Source organism: Mastacembelus armatus, chromosome 20 (assembly GCF_900324485.2).
Source record: "Mastacembelus armatus chromosome 20, fMasArm1.2, whole genome shotgun sequence".
In the NCBI taxonomy this organism is placed as follows: domain Eukaryota; kingdom Metazoa; phylum Chordata; class Actinopteri; order Synbranchiformes; family Mastacembelidae; genus Mastacembelus; species Mastacembelus armatus.
Window position 1 is genome coordinate 11,552,348 of NC_046652.1, and position 22,096 is coordinate 11,574,443.

At 42.3% G+C, this 22,096-nt stretch overlaps 1 protein-coding gene across 2 annotated transcripts in view; it reads left to right on the top strand.

Annotated features, from left to right (window-relative positions):
- Positions 1–22,096, top strand: part of gli3 (GLI family zinc finger 3) — an 86,478-nt gene that overhangs the window by 43,946 nt on the left and 20,436 nt on the right. For both annotated transcript variants that reach the window (XM_026292505.1, XM_026292506.2), the window contains 3 exons: positions 2,610–2,715; positions 18,470–18,675; positions 21,789–21,950. In XM_026292505.1, the coding sequence (XP_026148290.1) occupies positions 2,610–2,715; positions 18,470–18,675; positions 21,789–21,950 (474 nt within the window). The remainder of the gene's footprint in view (positions 1–2,609; positions 2,716–18,469; positions 18,676–21,788; positions 21,951–22,096) is intronic.

Consider the following 22,096-nt stretch of genomic DNA (forward strand, 5'->3'; position numbering starts at 1 on the left):
GGAAAAACTGATGGAGGATCGAGAAAAAAAAGAGTCCAGTCTTAGGCACAGGGCTGTGCTGAGTGAGGAGCGCCAGAGACATAAACATCTGGGTAATTCAATGAGGAGTGCGGGTTAGGGTTAGTGTGTGTTGCAGGAGTGAAGGGATGGAGTCTTTAAAATGATTTCACATTTTGTAATCTGTACAGTCATCCCCCATTACACAACAGGACAGAGGTTAGTGTAAAGTTCCTGCAATGTGGGCAGGGATCAGTAAGATTAGAGAACATGAAGCTTTTACTCCCATCAAGCTAGAACACAGCACGCAGACTCCAGTAAACCTGAAGGTTTGTTTCTGACCCTGACAGCCAAGGGCCGACAGCCGAGGAGTGGAGCCGTGGAGAGTAAACAACACAGATTCTGCCCTTTTCTAATACGAGCCCATCTCTCCATCCCACCAGCCCCTCATCCCTTCCTCCCCCAGCAGCTCAGGAATCAGCAGAGGTGAGCCAGGCCAAAGCTGAGTCATCAGGAGGAAACTATCAGAGAGAGATGCAGTGGTCAGATACTTGAGAGAACTCTATGAAGGAGGCTTTTACCACTTATTTCTGCTATTGTGAAAACTGGATCACAATCCACAAATAGTTTCTAGAAGTTTTTTTTTTTTTTTTTTCCAAGTTGAACACATTGGGCAAATCCAAATTTGCTCTAACATTGCTCTGTGTGATAGTTCTGCTTGCCTTTGGGATCTTTTATAATTGACAAGAAGTTAATAGAGATCTATTGCATAGTGGTATATATGGTATATTACTCTGTAACATACCATAGTCATAGTCAGGACCATCTAATCTATAGATAAACTATATAGTTTATAATAATTTTGATTGGTTTGTGTATATTTGTCTCCTCACCTGAAGAACCAGTAAATCCACAATCCAGTTTTTCAACCTTAGACTTCCTTAGAAAATAAAAAGATCAAATCAAAAGATCTGCTATGACCTGGGGCATCACTAACTGGTCCATGGATGTCTGCCTGTTCACTACAGGGGGTCAGGTCAACAATGTCTTGAGGTCTGCCATATGTGCCAGTGTTTGAGGCATAAAAAGTCAATTTACTATTCATGAGGAGACTACACCCTGGGGAAAAAGCTATATGATGTAATTTTGTCTGTGGCTCTGGAGAGAGTCTCATAAAACACTCAGGTTATATTAGTTTGAGCTTGGAAACTACACATTTTTAACTGGTTACATGTTTTATAAACTGAGGGTGTTGAGGTCAAAAGACGGATTAAAATAGAGAGAAAGTGTCAAAGTGTATTATGGAAAGAAAAGGAGCCATGATTTTTTGATACTAAGTCAGTTTTGACTTTTCTATTTTGCATGTTCCTGGAGTAACTATTTACATTTGAATCCAGTAGATTCAAAAAACACCAAACTAATCTTCTCTTAAATGTAGCTGTGTTGAGCAAAGCTGGCAGTGATGATCCAAGTGAAGGCATTAATGCTGAGGTAACCAGACCTGAGAGGTGCTGGGGGGCTCACCCGCTGTGTTGGCCAGTGATGCAGCTGTGTTTGGAATGGGCCAACACTTGTGGAGCCTTAAGGCCCAAAACAATTTGGCCATCTGCCCCCTTGGCACACACTTCTCAATGTTTACAAGCAAAAAACACATAGCTAGCAGCCTCAGAGATTTGCTGCGTGAAGGTATGCAGATGTTGACACATGTTTTTGCCTCAGGATCCTGATATGCAACTTGTCAATGATCTCCGCAACAGCCAATAAAATGTCACATGTTCTGGCAATGAGGTGCGTTTCTACAGCATTTGAATAAAGAAGTGATTCATTTGTTGCCGTGCAGGACCCGAAAATTGCCTTGTGTGTGATGCTTATTTGTTGTTTCTGTCTCGCTGTAACCCATTTCAGTTTCACAACTTGATTCTCAGGTAGGCACACATGGTTTGCTCGATACAACTTGTCCAACAGTGGCTGCACAGTCACAACAAGAACCTCCAACTTTAGTTTTTAAGATTATGGGGTGCAGTGCAGTTAGAGCTCGGAGATGAATATGCATTCATATGTGAATGCATTCTGATGGTAGCACAGTTTCAGTTTTAGTGGTAAAAATAGAGAAAGGCTCAGAAGCTCATATTATGCAAATATTTTAATGTTTTATCTGGAGGGGGGAAAAAAGAAGCCTCTTGATTTTCTCTGGTAGTTGTGACAAAACAAAAGGAAAAAGGATTTTGTTCTCATTTTGTACAATTTCTTGTTTGTACGTTATCCTTTCTACAAAACCATAGTATGGTTCATGTGGTAAGAAACATGCCACCAGGCTGCTTTTCTTACGGTTATTTATTGCTGTTTATTTTGAGTTCTATCAGCCTTTCGACATTTACAAAGACTTCCTCAGTGAACGTTTTGGAGCCATGCAGCTTTTAGTTCAGTAGATTTAATGAGGTCTCATTTGGGTGGGTCTGCTGAAAGATAGCCATCAACCACTGCCTTTCATTATAGCTGCTATTTAGATTAGCCGAGGAGGGAATGAATTCACATAACAATATGTGTTAAAGGAGCCAGTGCTCTACAAATCATCTCTCATATTTATTTTCTCTTTCTGTTATTCTTTACAGCTGCACCACAGTTTTTCCCAACCTTCCATCATCCTGTGCCAATTGATGACAGACATGCCCAGGGACGTTACATCTATGAGCCTTCCCCCGTGCCCCCTCTTCATGTGTAAGTTACTTAACCCGGTCTCTCTCTCTCGCTCTCTCTCTGCCTCTCTCTCTCACACACACACGTTCAAACCAAAAGTACTGATCGTACCTGAGTACACATTTGATTCAGCAGCATTGCACGCATCATTGGCGACCTCCCCAAATTTCTGTGATTCGAATCAAGCACCTTAACTTCCATCCGCCTGTGGGCATAGAGCATCCTCCTCATAGGTGCCAGGCGCCCTCTCTTTGCCTTTCAGGATCAAAGGCCACAGCGCTGTTAGTGTGTAACACGATCCACATGTCAAGAGACACGCAAATGAACATGTGCCAGAGACATGGAAATGGGAGCAGGGAGAGGGGATCCTGGGAGTGAGTGATTCTCATAAGAGCAGTGATCAAGCCCTGTCAAGAGGAGGAAGCAATCCCTCTGCTGACATCTACCCGTCTCTGACAGGCACAGATTGGCTCCTGACACATGAACTGTATACAACTAACCATCCCGCCTCATCCAATCATGACCATGTACAAGCTATCAAATATGAAATAAGGAGAAAACAAGGTGTCATGCCTCATAAGAAAAAAGTGGTAAGTATTTATAAGCAGGGGAACTCTTATTACAGTAGTCTCGTATTTCCCTTGAGTGGTTCTGACAGTGCTGGCCAGGTCAGCAGAGAACTTCAAAGCAGTGCATTTCCTCGGCTCACTCGCTAAACATACACTCACACACAAATTACTCGTTTTTCTCCTCACTTTTAGTCACCTTCTTTCGCTCTTCCTGTCTCTTTTTCTCTCAGTGTCATTTATATTCTTTGCGTCCAAACAGTGAGTACCGCAAGGACATGTTTCATCGTCCTTGCAGCGCTTGTTTCCTACGCGCCGACACGAAGGAAGCTATCACTGCGCGACGAGGACAAATTGGATGGGGCAGCTACTTGGCCGCATTATGTTTGATATTCTTCATCATTATCAACTCCCCCTTTTACTCCTCAGGAGTCATATCTCTCCCTTGCTGATGTGCCACTAAGCGTAATGAATTTTTTATATCCCCCCCACCCCTTCGCTTCCCTACCTTCGGCCCACCCCACCTCTCAACCCCTCGTCTCTTGCTCAGGGACTGCAGCAGAGGAAAAAACAAGGGGGTTGGGGGGGGGGAGAGGCAAGGAAATAAAAAGAAAAAGGAGGTGATTGATGCCCTGTGTCACTGCAAACAAAATGGCAAATATAATTTAGCATTTAGCTTATGCGGAGATAATGGGGCGAACACGCGCCAGCTACATAGGCTTGAACAAACAGCCTGGCTTGTTATCCATCAGGAAGGCTTTGGTATGATGTGGAGCACAGGTTAGCGAAGAAGAGGAAAGAAAGGAGGAGGGGTAGAGGGACAATACAGAGCCTGGGAATTGAATTAAGGGGGAGAAGGTAACGCAGCAGCGGTGTCTTCAGTCACTCCGTCCGGACAGGAGTTATCTGTGCGCTTGGTTTGCTGTCACTGGAGACACGGCCGTGCTCTCCCATAAATGGCCTATTTATCCACGCCATTAAGCATAGAGCTGTTTAATATGACACGCTATGTTGAGTAAAACTATTTGTCATTATTATTAGACAGCTGTTTGGTAGCCAGGCTTATTTAAATCAAGTCTGTGAACTCGCTGCTGTGCAAGTTATCTCTGATTTTACGTTGGTTTCATGGAGAAATGATCTCAACCGCTTTTGTGTCTTTGCACTGGGAAGCAAAAATATTGCCTGCTTGATTAAAAAAGCAGGAGTGAATTCCTCAGTGAGGAGAAGCACTCATCAGTTGCAATATTACAGCTGGGTCCAACCACTTGATGGCAAATTTGAGTTAATTACACTCCCAGGTTTGGCTTTGTGCACGTTTTAGCTGTGGCCAAACTTAGAAGTACAGAAGAACTACAGCCAAAAAGTAAATTGCTCCGAGGATTTAAAAGTGATGCATTCAGCTCTGTAATGCTGGTTGTAGGCAGCCTGAGCAAATAGAGGCAGTCAACGTATAGCTGTCGCCTGAGGGAAATGGAGGACAGCAGGCGGCTTATAGAGAAATATTGAATTGTTTTAAGACAAGTTCTCCTCGGTGAACAGAATTAATCGTTATTAGCTCTCTCAAAGATATGCCTAAGTACACAGGCACTATTATTGCAGTACTTCCCCATGCAGCCTCTCATTACGGCCTGTAATTACAGTTGGGTTGGCCCTGCGGCAGTTCCATCAATCCAGCCAGCTTACCCCGCCATGCACACAAGCCAGTCACCACTGGGCATCCATGGCCGGAGAAAAACTGTCCAGCAGCTTGTTTCCTCTCTGCTGCAATGACACATCCACCATCCACATGTGGCAAATGAACAGAATCATATCCTATTACTGTGAAGGGCCTAATTGAAACATGTTTATTTATGGCCCCCGTTTTCAGACGAGGAGCGAGCGTTAGCAGCACAGCTAACGGGCTCCAGCAATATGAGGCGGTGGAATTAAATTAAAAGCTCATAAAATGAAATATGCTCTGTATTAGCTGTTTGACACTTAATTTGCCTTCAAATGAGCAGAGGAAATCACAAATTAACTGTCCTTTGTTTTTCCCTCTTTACCTCACCTCCCCTATTAGGCAAGGGAGAGTGCAATTACAGACAGAGGCTAATCGTTTAGTTTATGAATTCTTGTGGGGAAGGTACCAATGTGCCATTCAATATTAAAGCCTCAGGGTCAGGAGGGGAGGGGGTGGGGGGTGCCTTCTTTTGGATTTCTGCTTTACTGAACAACTCGTATATTCACATCAGAGACTGGCACTTTACGCAAGTCTCAGCGACCAGTGTATGAGCTGAAACTGAAACCAATTAACAACAAGCTTCTTCTGAGTTTTTATACACTTCCGAATGAAGCAAAACACTTAAGTCGTGCACTGATCCAGGACCAGCAAAAGAGATTTTCTGCACTGAGATATGTGCTTTTTCTCTGTGTGACTTTTTGATCTAGAAACAACTGACCTCTGCCTCACCAAAGAGAGAAAGAGCCCTTTTTGCTCCAGAGAAGATGCTTCTTGCTTAAATAAACACATTGATCAGTGAAGAGTAGGTTCTCCATGGGAGCTCTGATCCCCTCTGCCACCACCATTGTCCGGGACTGGATTAATGGGAGTTTGGGGGGAGGTCGGGGCCAAGAGAAGAGACCGCTTCTTTCATTCCGACTTTATTGCCTGACCACGGTACGGTGCAAAACAAAACAGCCCTCTCATGCGGCTCAGTGCCGGCCGGCTCTCTGTCACCCAGAGACCGCTCAGAACAAACAGAAGTATTCGTCACAAGTCAATTATGAACATCAGAATTTACTTTGGAGTTGTTGCTGTGAATGGGACCACTAAAACAACAAAACATTATTACGGGATAAGCAATTGACTCACAACCTTTTGTGGAGTTACTGTGTACAGATTTAGAAAGGAATCTGTCAAACGGGCAGAGTCAAATTCATGATTTATAAAGTTGTAAAACACAAAGAATACTCTTGAGTTTTGAAACCTTGCTTTATTAAAAATTGATTGTGAATTTAGGAGAATTATCTGAACTGATGATGATTTGCGTATAAAACAGATTCTTTGTTGAAGCATCTCGGGGGTACTTAAAACCAAAAACTCAAATTTCTAAGAGTTTAAAGTACATACAGTTTAAAGTGTAAAGGCTTTTTCATACAAAGTCTGTCATGGTCATAAGTGCTTTCAGGAAGCTTTAATAGATTTAGACAAACAGAACAACCTGATATGCAAACATGCAAAAAAAAAAAAAAAAAAAAGTACTACTACTTTGAATAAAAGAAAACTTTTTTTATGTAGCTCATGAATAAAATCATGGGCTGTGTTTTTTTTGTTTTTTTTTTCCGTGAGTGCGCAGGCAGAGTGCAGGTGGGGGCTGTGAGTGTGTTTCAATGTTTCTAGCCCGTGAGGTTATTTCATTCAGGAGTGTGTTTGCGCAGCTGTGGGCCCGGGCCTGACGCTTTTGAAGGCACCAGCAAAAAGCAGTGGAAAAGCTGTGTCATCTCGGTACAACCTCAACTCAGAAATGAAGAACCAGGGAGGAGCTAATTGATTTGTCTAAAAAGAGCAATGTGGCACCTAGAGAAGAGCATCACCCTGTTACTTTCAGCTTTCAAATATATTTACTGTAGGCATCTGAGATTCTCAGCGATTTCACAGTGTTCCTGTTACACCAGCTCTCACATACTTCCCCACTGCTGTCCTCCGCCTTTGGCAGAGAAGCTGTGCTTTTTTTTAAGATGTGTGCCGTGTTGTTTTGTTATTTACATAAAGTGTTGTCAGAGCGCCCAGTCTGGGCATAGAGGAGCGGCGTGTTGCTTAGCATAAAGACCATGGTCTTATCTCAACACCTCCTTCCAGATGGGACAAGGCCGAGAATTGCAATACACAAGCGCTCTACACACACACACACACACACACACACACACACACACACACACACACACACTCGCAACAAAACAATATACAGACAAAGGTTTCTAGCATAGCTTTTACGGAAGTGGAGGAATGTATTTTAAGTTTACAACTTCATCAGTGGGTACGTACGGTGGGATGTGACCACCATAAATGACATTAAGAATTAATGATTATTTCATAATCGCATCTGATCATCTCTGTCCAGATATGAGTGCTGCCACTGAAAAGTGGGGGAGCGAGACAACGGCCACTTTTTCATCTTCCTCTCTAAATATCTAAAACCCATTCTTTGTGACTTCATAGGTCACATCTTTCTGGTGTAGTCACTGGTTTCCATCCATCCTCCCCCTCTCCTCCCCTTTTCTCCCCTCTCCTCTCCCCCTCCTTAATACTTTCTCTATGGAGTAAGTCGGGGGGACAGGCGGTCACGCAGTAGCTGGCTTCATGATTAATGGTGTTTATTCTTGACAGAAGGCTCCTTTATTTATCTGCATTGCAGTTTCACTGATACTATCAGTCACCTGAATGAAAAATATTCAGTCATACCAATTTTGCAGTATAATTGAGTAGAGTCACTTCCTTTCAGTTTTTTCCCCCCTCGCTCTCCTCTCCCACTCTATCTGGCAGCCTTATCATCGCCACAGTAATTTTCGCGCTGCGTTGTTTGATATGGAGAGGCTGGCTTTAGCCATATTTGACATAAAGCCTCTTCAATTTTCACTGAAGAAAAAAAAGGGAAGAAAGAAAGTTGTGCACCACTCTGTGAAAATGTGCGAGGAGGAGAAAGTATCTCTCCCCTTTTTTTTTTCTGAGGCAATTTCAGGATTTAGAGAAAAAGGAGATAAATGCCTAAGCAGAAATGTGGGCAGACTGAAGTTACAGTATATCTATTTTTTGTAATACACCAGTTTCAGAAGCCTAAATGGGCAGCGTAGCCCTTTTTCTGTTCAGCCTGTGCTCGGGACCGTGACATTTTGAAGGCACCTGTTTATTTTGAGAATGACGGATCCAGCAGGTTGGAGGAGGAGAAAAAAAAAACAAGTTTGGCACAGCAGATATTTGACAAGCCCTGTAAAGGTTTTAGAGTTGAGTCATTACCCACGGAGATCTGACATGCTCCGAAACTCAACTTACCAGGGTAGGATTACGTACACTGAGCCTACTGCAGCTGCCGTGTGTACATTTTTATTTCTTATTAAATATCACATGCATTTTTTGCTAAATGGTTTATAACTGATTTGGTAGGTTTTAAAATAATATTCTCAACTAAAGAAAAGACTTCATAGTATTTCCAATCTGCAAATAATTCCTTATGAATCAAATCCTGTCGGATTATTTGCTCAACACATATTTTCTATTCACTGTCTTCAGTGTTGGTCCTTGGTTGAATTTAATTTTAGGGTCCATTAAAATATCTTTGAAAAAGGTACAATATGATTAAAAAAAAAAGGAATACAATAATCTCTAATATGAGTCCTGTGAATTTGCACATGTAACACATTAGTGGATTTGATTTTCTATACACAAGTCATTTGCCCCCTCTTCATGTTTGAGATCTCAATTTGTAGCTCTCCCACGGAGCACAATGGAAAACCAAGTCTGAGGGGAAGAGATAACAGGCAGGTGCCAACAGCTCTGCCTTAATGTGAGCGTGTCTATGTGTGCTTGTGCATCCATGCTCATACACACACACACACACACACACACACACACACACACACACACACACACACGAAAAATATTCCCGTGTTTCTGCATTTATTTATTTAACTACCGTTTTTGTTTTTCTTTTATTTTTTTCTTAAATAGAAAATATTTTTGCTCTACGTTGAAATACACATTACACATTTATTTACTTACTCATCTCAAAAATAAAATATTTTTTGTTGCAAAAATAAAGTTTCTAAAACATGTTTCTAAAACATTTAATAGTTACAGTTGAGTTACAGGAAAATGCAACTAATTACTGATACTGATAACTGTCATTGTCACTTAATTGTAATCATGTTTTGATTAATTATTTTGTTTATAAAATGTCAGCTTTGTATAGTAAAAAATGTCCATAATGCTTTCCCAAAGCCCAAGGTGATGTACTCATGTTAAATCCCAAAATAATTAGTTCACAGAGGTACATGACATAATAATGTAGCAACACTGAGGAAAAGATGAAAATATGGGCGATGCTTGAAAATGATGATAGTAGCTAGATTGATAAATTAATAAACTAATATTTTCAGGTTTAATTCCAAATATCATGGACAGAAACGTCATAAACCTTTTCATTTATGATGGATTAAAATCCTAAAGAGTAAAAGCTTATAGTTTCAAGTGGTTTTAGTGGTAACTTGTTTAGTGGGTGTAGTGAACTGTTACTTTTATAAGCTGTGCTGATTCTTAATTGCACTCCCTCCCCCTTCACTGATGGGGCACTATTAAAGAACAGCAGTGACTGTCAAGATATCACCCAGCACTGGCAGCACGCCACCCCACATCGTCTCCTCGGGCATCCACTGTCCTGACGTCTGCTCTGGTTCACAAATACCGAAGAATAGAAGGTGTCATTTAAAAACGTTATGCGATTAGAGGAAATACTGATTTTACAGAGGAAATATTTTGTTACTTACCTAATGCTCAATTCTCAGTTTTAGTTTAAGTTTTTTTTTTCTCACCCTGTGCTCCACAGACGTCATGCTATAGATGTGTAGGGATGTGGAATTTCCATTACTCTGATCTCTGGGCTCTGGGCTCCTGACCCTGCGATCCCACTCTGGGGGCCAGTTACAGCAAGTAACGAGTCCAAGGGAACAGGGTCATAAATCCTCTCCAGTTCTCCTCATTTTCCATCCTCCCTCTGTCCCTCCCTTTGCTTTCTTATACCCCTTTCTGTTCTACTTTAATCTCTTCTAGTCAAGCCCACAATAAATGATTTGGGAGAAATCTAAATGCACTGATGTGAAATATTACCATTGGTTATTAAATAATTCAGCTGATGTTTTGGTAAAGACCTGTGGCAGGTTTAATGTAGGAGGAAATGAGTTAATTGCCTCTCTTACAGCTTCTGCAACACCTTCTGCTCACTGTTTATCATCTAAATCAAGGAAAATTTTACTCCTTTATACTTCCCTCACCAGTGAAAATTAATTCATATTACAGGACGCGATTCTATTCTCTCAGCCCTTCGTTATCTCCCTTATCAGATGTGGCGTCCATTACATCTGATAGCATAATAGGGAATAGTTTCATCTAATAATGTTGTTTAGAGTTTAGAATGAGCCAAAAAGAAACCGTTCTCGACTTCTGTGTCCCATGATACTCTGAGAGGAAGGGTCAGCTTGGGAAGTTTTTGTTGATGTTGATTTTTCCCTCTGTGAGGACCCAGTGGGAGCTGCACAAATATGCACTGTCACATTTGCATACAGCTGCAAGATGACTGCACTTGTAAGAATCATTCTGCGTGTCCCATCATTTCTTTTTTTTTAAGTGATGTCTCAGGAAGTAGAGACCAAAGTTGATATAAATGGATTAAATAAAGTTGGGAAAGAAGAAACTTTTTGCCTTGCTCTCAGAGCCAAAGTAATAAAATGTTTCCCAAAATGGGAATTCCCTCATTTTTCTATCAGATTAGTTTCAGTTTTGTAGCATATTTGTGAAACATGCTCTTTTGAGTGTATCCAAAATTTCTGTAGGTCTGTGTTTAAGCCTCCCAAAGCTTCATCAAGCCTGAGCTTGGCACCACCACGCATTCAGCTCCTTCATGATTAAATATCAAGGAACTCCACTTGACATTTTATTAGTCCAACAAGATGGATGAAATGGCCAGAATAAAGCAGGCTGTGTCTGTTCACTTTCCCACTAGCGCTTGCCTTTCTTCTGTCCAGCTTTTCTTTCCTTCCCGTCCCCCATGAGAAGTATGTATTAGGAAAACGTGATGGATTTCATTCTGAAAAGGAGATTTTCAGTGTGAAGAGGGAAACATATATTTTTGTGTCTTGGACCTGATGCTCCTGTTCTCCTCCCTCTGTGTCTCAACTCTACCCCCCCCACCATCCTCTTCTTCCCGACCGCCTTTTTTTCTGTTGTTCTACCTCAGATCTCTGTCTGAAGGATTAGCTATCTCCAGCAGTGTGTCTCTGCTGTCTTGTAGCGCTGTGTATTGTTTGTGATTTGCTCAGGCCCATCCATGCGGCTCCTTATTTCAGCAGCCCAGTGTGACGTGGTGAATTGAGGGGGATCATGCAGAGCCGTCTCGCAGATCCACGCCGCTCCTTCCAGCCCTGGGCCACACTCATTCTCCTCACTGCCTCACCTGAGATGGGCTGTACGCACACAGACGCGCACACTCATTATCTGACTTGTCGGGTAGTTGAGGCGATGGGGTGTGGAACCTGAACCCTGTTTAGCTGCAGGCATCAGCAGAGTTTTTGTGTAAAGGCAGCATCAGGGCCATCGAGACACTACTTGAGAGGAAAAGGAAAGATAGATGTGCTTCCTCCTTGTTTTCAGAAGTTTAACACTTCAACACCCAGGAGTCCCCTCCTGTCTTTTCTGTAGCCTGAGGCAGGCCAGAGGAACTCAGGAACACTGACTGAGAGCAGCATTAATTTCACCTCTGCTTGCTTTGAAAAAAAAGCAGCAATCAAGTGCGTAATATGCAGCAAGTGGAGATGAAGGTTGAACGTTCCATGCAAAGCGATCACTCTGTTTGCAAAGGGGGGGGAATCAAGCATGGGAGAGGATCAAAAAGGAACAAAAAATCTTTTTTTAGTCCCATGTTTGTTCACTGATTCCAGCCCCCTTGAAATTACAGGAAAAAAGGCAGCCTCATTTTGTGTAATTTCACTTTCATGTTTTCATTTTCTTGCTATATAGTCAGTTGATTCGTTTTGGTAGACATTCTTATCTCAATGGCTGAAATTACATTTAATTGCTGTGTGGAAAATGGCTTTCGAAACAGCCTGTGAGAAAAAAAAAAACAAAAAAAACAAAACAAAACCCTGCTGCGTGGCAAAGCCAAACAAAAACTTTTCAAGACGACGACTGTGTCTGGTTGTAACTCAGAACCAACAAAAACAGAAAGAGGATTCTGCCTTTTTTTTTTTGATAAGCATAATCCTCTGACTTTGTAGAAGTGCAAGGAACAACTATGAGCCTTGATCTGAAACAAGCATTTTTTGTGTGTGTGTGTGTGTGTGTGTGTGTGTGTGTGTGTGTGTGACTCACTTTCAGTCTGGCGTTCACACAGGCAGCAGCCGTAACCAGAGCCTCTGACACCTGGACCTGGTTGTTATGACTTGAGCTTGTCACATCACTGACTCCAGTTGATAAACGTGTTATCACTCCAGTGGTGAGGTGATACGTGCTTATGAGGATGTACTGCACAGCTTTCTGACATGTATATGTAGACAGTATGAGTGTGACTGAAACAAACAGGGCGAGGAGATGGAGAAACTGAAGGAGAGAGAGCTCTGTGTGTGTGTGTGTGTGTGTGTGTGTGTGTGCGTGCGTGCGTGCATGTGTGTGTGTGTGTGTGTGTGAGAGAGAGAGAGCGGCGATGTATGGGAATGTCTGGCACGCCTCCAGAGGTATCCCACAGAGAGGGAATCCTGCTTGATGTGACCATGAATAGAAAGCCTTCCCCACCCCATAAACCCACCCAGCCCTTTGATGTGAGGGGGTCACACAGAGACCTCGCAGCTCCGGGGGGACATAGTTACCCTGAAAGCCTGGCAACCTCACCGTGCCCTGCCAGGCCCACAGTCTGCTGTGCTCAGCTAGAAGAAAAGTTTAAAACAGAGAGGAGGAAATTCAGATTACATGGACAACATACTAAAAATCTCTTGATGCCCACAGAAAAGGCTAAACGACACATTCTCGGCCTTCATTTGTCAGTGAAATTACAAAATGTTCATTAGACGTTTAAAGGCTGATTAGACAGATTTGATCTCTGTAACATCCGTTTAGTTAAACTGACCTTGATCAGTTTTGGTCTGCGCTAAGAGGGTGAAAGCCTTAGATACAGTAACTGCATCCTTGCTTGTGATTTTCCACAGAGCCCTGTGCCTTACATCCATCCAGTATTTCTAGTGCGGCACTGGTGCTATCACTGAGTGAAATCTGTCACTGTACTGTGCAGTAAATAAAATCTTATGTCACAGGCACCTATGGTGAGAGTCCTGGTGTCAAACTCTACTTTAAAGCCAACATACGTGACAGTTCCTGAAAGTTCTCATTATAAGGGAAAGTTTGAATTTCTACACTTCCAAAACATCTGAGCAAACACCAATTTACAGTATTAAATATTGTCAAGTAACCATAAATCAGCTGCCAACCATAATTTGAGGCCGTTAAGACGGATCACTGTTTATGTCTCTTTTTGGCAACAGAAGCAGATAAATGTGTCAGTGACAGCTTCTGTATTGTGGGATCCGCTATTCAGAAAAGCAAAATAAACCGAGACAGTTGACGGTTAAAGAAAGTCGACTTCAGCATTACTGTAAAGCAAACATATGTCAGTCATGTTTCGGAAAATTTCATGACATGACATGTGTCAACACTGTATTCGCCATGTGCATCACAACCCAACCACTTTGGATAGTTTTTGAAAAGCTCTATTTTGTGTTATGTTAGCATGAAAAGATGCATTTTAAAATATAACCACCCCAGCATGGAAATGGCTGTTAATGTTTTGCAGTGCAGAAGCTAGTGGTCTGACATGCACTGGGATCTGAATATAAAGCTAAGCTCACTCTGTAATTGTCATTACTAATGTGGAAAATGAAGTCATTGGAATGTGTTTCACTGGCAGAATGTAATGAAGACTTTCCCACTGAATCATTAAGAACCCAGAATATATCTACCTTCCTCTGTTTGTGTCTGTCTCTCAGTCTCTGTCTGTTTTCTATCTCTCCTTGTCTCACCTCCCTTTCCTCTCTCCTTGGGTCTCAGCTGGCTCTGTTCCTGTGGCTCTTTGATCTCAGTGAAAGGGTTTGGAGCTTTAAAGTGCTTCTGTTTCCGCTGTCAGGAGCCTCTCTCTTCCTCCTCTCTGGTTTAGGTTTTCAGAGCGATGGCAGCCTTGTGCTGTGGCTGGGTGGGTTGGAGGTTGGCAGTGCAGTGGGGGCAGGTTTCTATGAGGTGGTGAAGTTGAGGTGAGGTTGCGGGGAATGAACGTGGGATGCTGTCAGCCTTGGTCAGGAGAGGACGTGACACCTGACTGATCCCAGTTTCATCTACAATGCCAGGGCATACCTCCCTGGTCTGGTCTACATGGGTTTGACCTTTTTCTTACTGTATGTACCATATACTGTATATGAATGTACAGTTTTAAAATACATTAAGTTAAAGTGCAACCCCACCATAATAGCATCATTTTGTCAGTGAAGGAGTTCATTTTCCTACTGCAATAGTAGGGTGTTATATTTTATATGTACAGAATAGAAATCACTTAATGTCAAATGGAGAAATCACCTTTGTGATGTGTTAGAGGTGTCAAAGCAGAGGGCAAAAGTAAAGGTCACACTGCAAGAAGTTGACTCACCAGAATGCAATGCACTGTCAACCCAGCAACATGCTGCATTAGCAAATCTAATATGCACAAGCACATACTGCGTGCCTGTGTGAGCACTTCATTTCTGCTATTTATTTTGCAGTTGTCTTTTTTAAAGGCGAGATGAAAGTTGGTGATAGTTTTGAAAGTTTTTTGTGTTTAATACAATTTGAGTTATTTGTGACCCATATTTATTTTTAATTTAAAAATTAGTTTTAGAGCAGGTATTGATGAAAATATGATGCATCCATGAATTTGGACTTTCCAGTTTTCTGTTTCCTTCTGTAAAGTACACATCAAGACATTTTCATGTGATACCCATTTCATTTCTAGCTTGAGGTAAAACTATTCCGCAAAGCACAGCTCCTGTTTTAGCAGACTGCTGTGTCAATACCACCGAGTCTTACTCCTGCACCACAATGATACCTTCTGTCCTAAATGAAATCATCAAACTTCACCACAAGTGTGTGTTTCTACTGCAGCTTTCACCAAAAAACATTATTAGTGTTGATATAACCTTGTTCCAAACAAAGATTCAAGGCCTGTTTACATGAACACACCCTTCCTTGAAACCTCAAAACCTATTGGGGGCAAATTTGCACTTGGCAAGTGCATATTCATCTGGTGAAATAAGACGACAGTTTGAAATCCACAGACTGCCCCGTGTAAACATGCAGTGTCTTAAAGAGGTGCTGGCTGGTTTAAGCAAGGCCTCGTGAAAGGAAATGGCTTCCATATGTCAGGAGCCCAGGCCTTCCTTGTGCCCTGTGTGCAGGATGTCTTCTTTGAGGCTTAATAGGAATTATAAACCTACAAAGAGAAGTAGAGGAGTGGAGGAAAAGTTTTCTGTCTGCTTAGAAGAACTCTGCAAACCCTGCGGTACAGCTTTGATGTAAATCTCAAATCAGGTGTAACTAAGACTCTACTTCTCTGGCACACAGCGCTTTGCACATGACACACACACACACACACACACACACTGTACAATGTTAGATTGCTTCCTTTTGTAATGTTGATAAATGTGCACTGGCAGATGCTAAGACGATCACAAACCTGCAGAGAGCGACTGATCACGAAGGATCGGACCCTCTTACTCTCACATGTACAGAGAGACACCACACCCCCCCCAAACCATCCATCTCTCTACTGTCATCCTCAAATCCCCTCACACCTGGCTCTGCACCCCTTGAGACTTTTTTTTTTTCCCTCCTCAGTCTTGAACTCCCTCTGTCCCCTAACTCTTCTCTGCTTGCCCTTACCTCCCAATTCATAGTTCATATCTTCACACTCTCCCTCCTCCCCTTCCCGACTACTGTTCATGCTCTAACTGTCTCGGCTGGCCCTCCCTGTCTCAGATCCTCTCTCTGCAACTATTTCTTGTTTTCCACCTTCTCTTTCTTTTTTCACCTTTCGACAGGCTGAAACTTCTTACTTTTTTTACTAATCAGCATGCGGGCTCTCTTTTTTCTTTTGTTTTCTGACTACCTCTCTTTTACTGCTTCCAGCCTGCCACTAGTATGTTGTTTTTATTCACTAAGTTAATTGAGAAAACAAGGCGAAGCAGAAGCTTTTAGCCAGGCTCAGCGTAAGGAGACTGTGCGAATGCGTGGCAGGGGTAATCAGTGTCTGGGCTCTCCTCAAACAAGCGAGGGCCAGACGAGGAAAACAAGGCATGAAATTCTTTCGCCTTTTCCCTTTGGCCCCATACTGAAAATGTCTTAACCGTCATATGTGGCCATGTCAGAGCGCACACACTTTGCTATTAAATGGGCCCTTGTGCGTCGTGATTTTAAACATATTCCAAAGTGAACCACTGTGCAGCTGTATTGTGATGTGTCTAAATGAGGCATGTAATGGGGGCATGTGGGCACATGACTTGCTTATCGTAAACACACTCTTTCACACACACACACACACACACACACACACATGCACACCTGTTTTGAAATGTACAGTTGACCTCAGTATGACCTGCCAGGTATGGAGGAAGCAAACAATTTCTCGTTTTTTTTTTTTTTTTTTTTTCACAGCAGACGTGCAGAAACTCCCTGATCAAATCAAAGAGCAAAAAAAAATTCCACGACGTGTGTTGCAATGCCAAACACAATCCCTACATCTGTCACCTTCGCACACTCTTACTGAGAATCTTCTCAGGACCTTAGAAAAGTCTGTTTCATTTTTCACACACACCTGCTTCAGCAACACTGAGACATGTTGTCATATACTCACCTTTAAAATCGTCCCATAGCCCCCCCCCCGAGCTAATTATAGAAAGGCTCCTGAAGTTTGTGTGTGTGAATGCCTGTGTACACGTGTGTCCATGTGTTTATGTGTCCGCCCTCTTATGTGTGTGTTGTGTTTCTGCTCCTCAGTGCTCATTATTGGCCCTGGCCTGAGCTCTTTCATTAGGTGGGCAGTGAAGTGGAGGGATGGAGGGACCAGTAGGGGATCAGGGGTTGGGGCGGAGGTTGTAATTGGGCTGTTCCGCTCCCCTGGCCTTACTCAAGGTCATTGTGAGACAAACTCTGCGCCAAGTCTCTGACTCTTTTTCCTCTTTTTCTCATCTTTTCCCACCCTTTTCCATCTCTCAACCCTCTTCTTACATCCCTCTCAAAACCCCCAGTTTTTCTCTCTCTGTCCTTCCTTCACTCTCCTTCTCCTGGGGTCTTTTGTCACAGCAGACTGGTCCACTGGGGAGCCACAGAGAAGTGGAGGGGCTAATTCAGTCTAATCTCTTAGCCTGTTAATGTCTGGCTGATATGTGGATTTCTCCACATCCTCAGGGGAAGGCCTTTGTGGTGAAGGCCATCATTATGAACTTTTCTAGCCCTCCTAGCCAATTATAAGAAGGGAGACAAATTAGTTCATCATATACTTGGCGCCTGAGAAGTTTTCCTGATTGTTCTCAACTTTATTTCACATCTCGTACCACAGAAACAATTCACAGTAACAGTTTTGATAAAGAGAAGAGCCTGATAGTGCTCATATTTTCTATGTAAAAGAACAAGACTGTGCATCTTGTGTGAGACTCGCTGATGGATTTTGTACAACTTTTTGTATCCGTCATGTGCAATTCTGTACATGGTTTCAGCTGAAAGCCAAGTTTGAAATCATCTGAGTAAAGTGGTGTAGTGTTGCTTGTCTGGTGCTGGCCAGTGGTGAGCTTGGTCTAACGTTTCCCTCTGATTAAGATACAGTGGTGAAAGCTGCCTTTGATCTTAGGAAATGTCTGCGTAGGGAGCAGTAGGAATGCAACGCTCTCCTCTGTCTTACAGATGGAGGGAGAGAGATAGTGTCACAGTCCATTTGTCTGGCCTGGCCACTGCTAGTCCACCAACTGTAGTAAAATCTGGATGTTCAGAGCCTGTCAGGCCTAATGAAATGAGTATGTCCCTGTTAAATCTGTGGAGACAACTTCATTCTGTTTTGGTTTCATAGGATAAAGGTCAAAGATGTTACTACTTATTACAAAGATGTGATGACTTATTTATTCTGATTGCAAAAAGACTGTAGAAGGAATGCTCATACAGAAAACTTAATTAAATATCATTATGAAAAAAATCACACAAGTATTGTAGTTTAGATATTCTGCTTATGGGTAATTGTTAATAACAGGAGTTTATTGCAGGAATATTTATGCAGGGTTCAACTTTAATGAAACTTCTTATATACTTTAAATTCTACATTTTCTTCAGGAAATTTTTTTTATGGAGTTTCTAACACATTTAAAGTCGACTTATGTGTTTTTTTTCTTTTTCTGTGTCTCTGTAGGCCTCCTGCACTGGCGGGCAGTCCAGCTTTCTCTGACATCCCTCTCATCCGGATTTCACCCCAGCGGAACCCCTCTGTGGGGGCGGAGTCGCCATTTCACCCTCCGCACCCCTACATCAACCCGTACATGGACTACATCCGCTCGCTCCACAGCAGCCCCTCCATCTCCGTTCTGTCAGCCACCAGGGGCCTCAGCCCTGCAGATGGTGAATAAAATGAAACTTATACCGTCGCACAAAGCATGATGCATATGCACACTCATGGCACAGATGCACACTCAGCACACACATGCACATCTGCACACAATCCCAGCAAAATGGAAAAGGGCAATAAGGCCTCAGTACACGCTTAAAAATAAATGCAGGAGTTGATTAATGCAGTTTGATTGTGATTAGAAGGAATCTTGGTATTTATGTTTAAATTGTGTTTGAGATCAGAAAAGGTCAGGTGAGAGGCAACTAGATCCATCTCTATTAAGACCCAGGGGTTGGTGAGATGTTATCTGAGTGAAGAAGGGGGTGGATGGGAGTATTATGAGTGCGCTGCGATCCATGGGGGTGCAGGTTGAAACGAGGCTAATCCTTTTGATCTGTGAGTCATGTCAGAGACCTCTGGAGGATGCATCAGTGAGCGGCAGGGTCACGTACAGTTACACCACACACACTGAGGGAGGGTCAGATTGCAGTTCAGGGTTGGGTGGCAAAGAGAGAGAGAGAGAGGGAGAGGGTGAGGGATGGGTAGGGGATTGTTAGTATCTACTGGGAGCATTTGTTTCCTGAGATCTGAAGATGGATTTGGAAGGGGAAAATCAATTAAAGTGACCACACTACAAACAGTTAAATTATATATAAAAAATACTGATATAAATGTCAATATTAGAAATGTAGAAAAAAAATATAATAACTTTTTAGCAGGAGAAGTGTTTGGCTTTTTGGTAATACTGATGACAAGTTAAGTCACATAGTTATCAAAAATTGTAAAAATGATTGTACTGTAATTCTCAAATGAGAATATTTGCTGTAGTTTTTTTTCTGTCGTTTTTTTTTTGTCTCTCTAAATTGAATATCATTGGCCTTTTGGTTGAAAAAAAAAAAACAGGAGTCTCAAGATATCATCATGGACTTTAGCATTTCCTGATACTTTATAGACTGATACTTTATCAGTCAGTTGCAGACATAACAAATGAAACAAAAATTTTAAAAAATCCCTAATTACGGCACTAGAATTTAGTATTTCCTCTGTTTTTCACAGTAACAAAAACAAAGGAGAAACTACTGAAAAATATCATGCGATAAAATGAAAGAGCTTATTTGCCAAAAAAAAAAAAAAAAAATCTATGTTCATCTTAAAGATCTTGAAATGGTCTGATGATCTGTTATAGTCCTCATGGTCCCACCCATTAACCACTTCAGCAGCAGAAACCCACTTCAGATGTGCACCTTGTATTGAAGTGTATCTCTGAAATGGCAAATAGAAGGAGCATTTCCTCTACACCAGCACAGTCAACTTCATGTAATCCGGGGTCTCTTAAAAGCAGCTAGGCTTGCAGCCTCACTCAACAACTCTCTTGCACTGTCCTGCATACAGATATCTACTCAAGCTGAAAATCTCCACTCTTTTTCATCACCACATGTGCACTGATCTCAGCTTGCTTTAAAGTAAAATAGTTTCTCCAACCTACCACATGTTCCCCTTTCACTTCATAATGCTATGAATTGTGAATGAGGGACCTAATTACTACTTTAATCAATTCTGTGATTAATTAACCCATCGGGTTTTGTGTTGTTAGTATATCACCACGCTCCTTCTTCAATATGCAGATTTTTTTTTTTCTACTATACAGTACATTTGAGTAATGATGAATTAATTAACAAAATCTAATGGAGATTTAAAGTGGGTGGGATTTAGTACCACCATCCTGCTGCCACACATTTGCTTTCACATCTCCTCAAGCTCCTCCCTTGAAATATTCCTCTTTTCTATGTAAGATGGGGTTCAGAGGTAGGCTTGCCCCTGATCCTATTGTTGTACTGAAGAAGCGCACGGTGGCTCACCAGGTCCTGAGGCGTATCTCTGCCTTCTCCACGTCGAGTGCCATACTGACAGCCTTCCCCCTACACCCCCTTTGTGCCCCCAGGATCATAGTCAGATGCCAGCATTTCTGATTTAGAAATTCCACAAAGCCCTTTACTGTGCATGGATACTGAATGGGCCACATTATGATTGAATGCAAAAGCAAAGCTAAGGCGGAACAGCAGAGACAATTAAGGAACTCCCCCCTTCCACTGAAGACATAATACCCAGATCGAATTCATTTAGAATTTTTTTTTCTTACCATTCATTCAACCACTCATGGATGCATATTGCAGACATACAGGCCAGTCTTAAGAGGAAATCTCCTCAAACAGTGTTTCTTTATTTATTTTCTCTTTATTTCTTCAATTGGGAAAAAAAGGGCTGCAGCACTCTGAGGGTCTGAACCAATTCCATATTTGCATCCAAAACTACAGCAGTGTTAGTCTTTTCCCTCTCTCTTTTTAGGATATTTGCATAAGGAAGCCCACCACCAGATGTTTATTTTTAGGCTATGGTTCAAGGACTTACAACACTGTGTAACTAAGGGAATGACTTGGAAAAGAGACACATTTAAAGAAAGAGAAAGTGAAATGGAGGCAGAAGTGTTTCCCATATCTTAATGCTTGCAAATATGTCAGAGCCTTCGTTTTCCTGTAGAGTTTAAGGGAGGAGAGTTGAGGTTGCAGGTTGCATTTCTGCAGACTGTGGCCCTGATGTATATGATACACAAGCACCCAAACTGGCAAAAGATGTGTCAGCCCTCATACTCAAGGAAGAGGAAGAAGAAGAGAAAAAGACTGTCTAAAATTATTTCAGAAGATGCTTGGCATGAATACATCAATCTAACACTAATGCACACTCCTTGTAATCTCTGAGCAAGCATCCAGTAATCCCCAGTGAGGTTCTTCACTTCAGGTGATGCTCCCTGTGCAGCTGTTTTACTTAATTTGATGGTGTTGCTAATGTGCTCATTACCGTTCTCCTGAGCTGATTATCATCTAAAGTAAATGAATGCAAGGTTATAATGCCATGCAGGTGCTCTTCCTGTTGTGTTTTTCTCACTACCTAATTTTCCTCCCTCTGTTCTGTTGTCCTCTAGTCGGTCTCTTTCCCCATTTCTTCAAGTACTTGCAAACTTTTAACCCTTTCCTGCCATGTATCCCCTTTATCTCCTCATTGTCACCTTTTACTTTTTGGTTACCCTTTTTCCTATTTGCTGACACGACCTGTTTTCCTTCTCCAGCCCCTCATGCAGGTCTGACCACAGCCGAGTACTATCACCACATGGCACTGCTGGCAGGCCACCGCAGCCCTTACACGACTGACCTACTCCCCTCTGTTGCGTCCACAGCCGGTGCCACCGGCGCCAGTGCCCTGAACATGGAATATCTGCCGGTGATGGACAGTAAGTCTACACCGATCTCAACCATGGGGCCATAGCTATGCTGTCTTTGGTACAATGCTGATCTGGGAATAAACTAGTCAGCTTCTTCTAATGTGTCCTGGAAATTATGAAATGAGGGCCAGAACTGATTGCAGTGAGATTTATAA